The following is a 2,561-nucleotide window of genomic DNA, read 5'->3' as shown; positions in this document are numbered from 1 at the left end:
CATCTGGTTCTGGTGTTTTAAGGTTTTACCTTATGATCGTTCTGGTTAGCCTTCTGATTCGTCCTTTGCTTAAGGATCCATTCCGATGCTTTGTGGTCTCGCGACTCATTTTGATGTCATGTGGTTTTAGTCATTTTTCTAGGGTTCTATCTGCTGATTTAGGGTCCCATTTGATGCAGTAGGTCCCACTGATTTAGGGTTTCGTCTTGAGCTCCCTTTGTTGGGATCTGTTGGATCCTGGGCATTTTATGGAACTGAGTACGTGTGCGGTTGTGAGCTCAGGGTTTCATTGTTCGTTTCACAAATGTGCGTTTTGATAGTTAAATGTTGGATCTGATAGGGATTCTTCTCACAGTCTCGGTTATTGTCTTACAGCCGAGATGCTTCTTAGTATGTGTGCTTCATCCCTTCATCTGTCACTCCAGGTTTGGGGGTTAGGGCTATGGGTTTATTCAGGTGCCTGTTGCAAATCACTCAATTCCTCATCTTTTGAAAGCATGGGCCTCACATGATCTTCATATGTGATGTAGTAACTAGGAAGGTGTTTTGTGTAGCTTTGATTCTGCATGAGTTTTTAGTTGTCTGGAGATCTGTGTAAATCAGAAGCTTTGCAATGTGCGGCTAGCTAGTTACTTCTTTTTGCCATGTGCAGCTGAGCAACTATTCGTCATTTGAAGGAACTTTGTACTGCAAGCCCCACTTCGATCAGCTGTTTAAGAGGACAGGAAGCTTGGAAAAGAGTTTTGAGTCAGGTAGTTTCCTTAAGCCCTACGCTTAAAGAAATGCAGTGTGTAGCCCAGTTGTTTGGGTGTTTGAAGTCCATGCATGAGGTCAAATGCAGTGTATAACCCAGTTGTTTGGTTGTTTGAAGTCCATGCATGAGGGCTGGCTGCTTGATGTAAAGATGGGATGTGTGAGTTGTAATTTCTAATTTGCCAAACTTAAAAAGAAAAAGAAGAAAGAAATGAAGTGTAGACTGTGGAACAGGTAATGGAATCTGCTCAACTCTTGCATGCATGCAGGTGTTCCAAAAACTCCAAAGTCTGCGGACAGAGGTTTAGATGGTGAATCGGTATCTTAATCGTTCCTTTTTCCTCCTGACTGTCAAAAAATGAATCTCTCTATCTCTTTCTCTCACGTGCACGAGCATGCCATACATGCATTAGTGTACCCTGGTGCCCTATCATGTGAACACATGCTTATGACCTCGCTCAGTCACCCATGCACACACCCATCATACCCATGATGATGACTACATTTTTCAAAATGGTGTTTTCCAAATGTTGAAGCAAATGAATGGATAGCGCATTGTTTATGATATCTATAACCAAGCTCCTCCGCCAATGCCGTTTCAGAGGACACCAACAAAATTCTCGTCAATCTTCTCTGGAACGCAGGAAAAATGTTTGGCTTGTGGAAAGACTGTTTATCCAATTGAGAAGGTAATGGATTTGTTTGAATTCAAAATCTCTGTTCTTATAACTATCAAGTGAGTGAACCTTAAGACCAGGGAGTGTTTTTGGTGCTGCAGGTTAGTGTCGATGGGATGTTGTACCACAAGTCATGTTTCAAGTGCTGCCATGGGGGCTGTAGCTTGAGCCCTTCAAATTATGTGGCCCATGAAGGCCGGCTGTACTGTCGGCACCATAATTCACAATTGTTCAAGGAGAAAGGAGATTTCAGTCAACTGGAAAAACTGCCGGCTGTAAAGACTGCAGCAGCAGATGATGTTTAGGATTGAGTGGGTTTGTCCCTACAGCCAGATATGCTACACAACTGCTTTGGGTGGAGTTCAGTGTATATTATATATCCTCTTTGCCAAGATTCTTGGTTTAGGCTGGGCAGCCTTGTTCATATGGAGAGTGTTTTTACTGGTTTGCTGAACTTCGAGTTGTGCGAAAGCTGGGTCTGTAGCTAGCTAGGGAGATAAGCTGTCAGTCTTTCATAATAGTCTTGTGTTCAGGTTGCTGTGTTGATGCATAAAGGTGAGTTTTGCTGAGTCAGTCTCGGGTATTGTAGCTAGTGAATAGCTTTGTATATCTCAAGGTAGAATGCCCTATTTAACAAGCAGTCTGCTTGTGTTAGTCTGCCTTGATAATTGTGATTTTCAAAACCAATATATGTAACATTTGTTTGCCATAAAAGTACTATTTGACAAGTATAATTCTGATCTGCCATTTAGTAATGTTGGTGTGGATTGCTAATCACTGGAGTTTAATCGGGTGGCATCTAGGCTGCTTTTCTACTGGAGAGGGTACTACACATCAGATTGTGTCAGGGTAAGCAAAATTGTGGTGGGCAGGTTCCTGTCTGAAGCCCCACTTCTTCACTACATCTTGGTGTCTTGACGGTTTTCAATGGGTGGGTTTTGGCTATAGTTCTGGAGCTGGGCATTTGCAAGGAGATCTCTGGGAGTTGAAGAGCAGCAACCTTCGCTTAATGCATGAACCCTTAGAGATGATCTTGAAGATTTGGCTGCAGTGGTTGTGTTGCAGTGCCGAGTCTGTCTAAAGCTCCACTCTTATGCCTTCGATACATCTTGGTGTCAGCAGATTTTAATG

General features: G+C 42.8%; 1 protein-coding gene across 1 annotated transcript in view; it reads left to right on the top strand.

Annotated features, from left to right (window-relative positions):
- LOC147636604 (LIM domain-containing protein WLIM1-like) overlaps positions 1-2,164 on the top strand; it is a 2,613-nt gene extending 449 nt beyond the window's left edge. The window contains exons 2-5 of the mRNA XM_086800045.1: positions 653-752; positions 1,023-1,072; positions 1,356-1,442; positions 1,532-2,164. Coding sequence (XP_086656171.1) covers positions 653-752; positions 1,023-1,072; positions 1,356-1,442; positions 1,532-1,735 — 441 coding nt within the window. The 3' untranslated portion in view covers positions 1,736-2,164. The remainder of the gene's footprint in view (positions 1-652; positions 753-1,022; positions 1,073-1,355; positions 1,443-1,531) is intronic.
- Positions 2,165-2,561: the final 397 nt, after the last annotated feature.

The sequence above is a fragment of the Cibotium barometz genome, chromosome 7, assembly GCF_041138505.1.
Source record: "Cibotium barometz isolate CiBa-2024 chromosome 7, ASM4113850v1, whole genome shotgun sequence".
In the NCBI taxonomy this organism is placed as follows: Eukaryota; Viridiplantae; Streptophyta; class Polypodiopsida; order Cyatheales; family Cibotiaceae; genus Cibotium; species Cibotium barometz.
The sequence above is the reverse complement of the archived record's forward strand: the minus strand, read 5'-3'. Positions and strand labels throughout refer to the sequence as shown.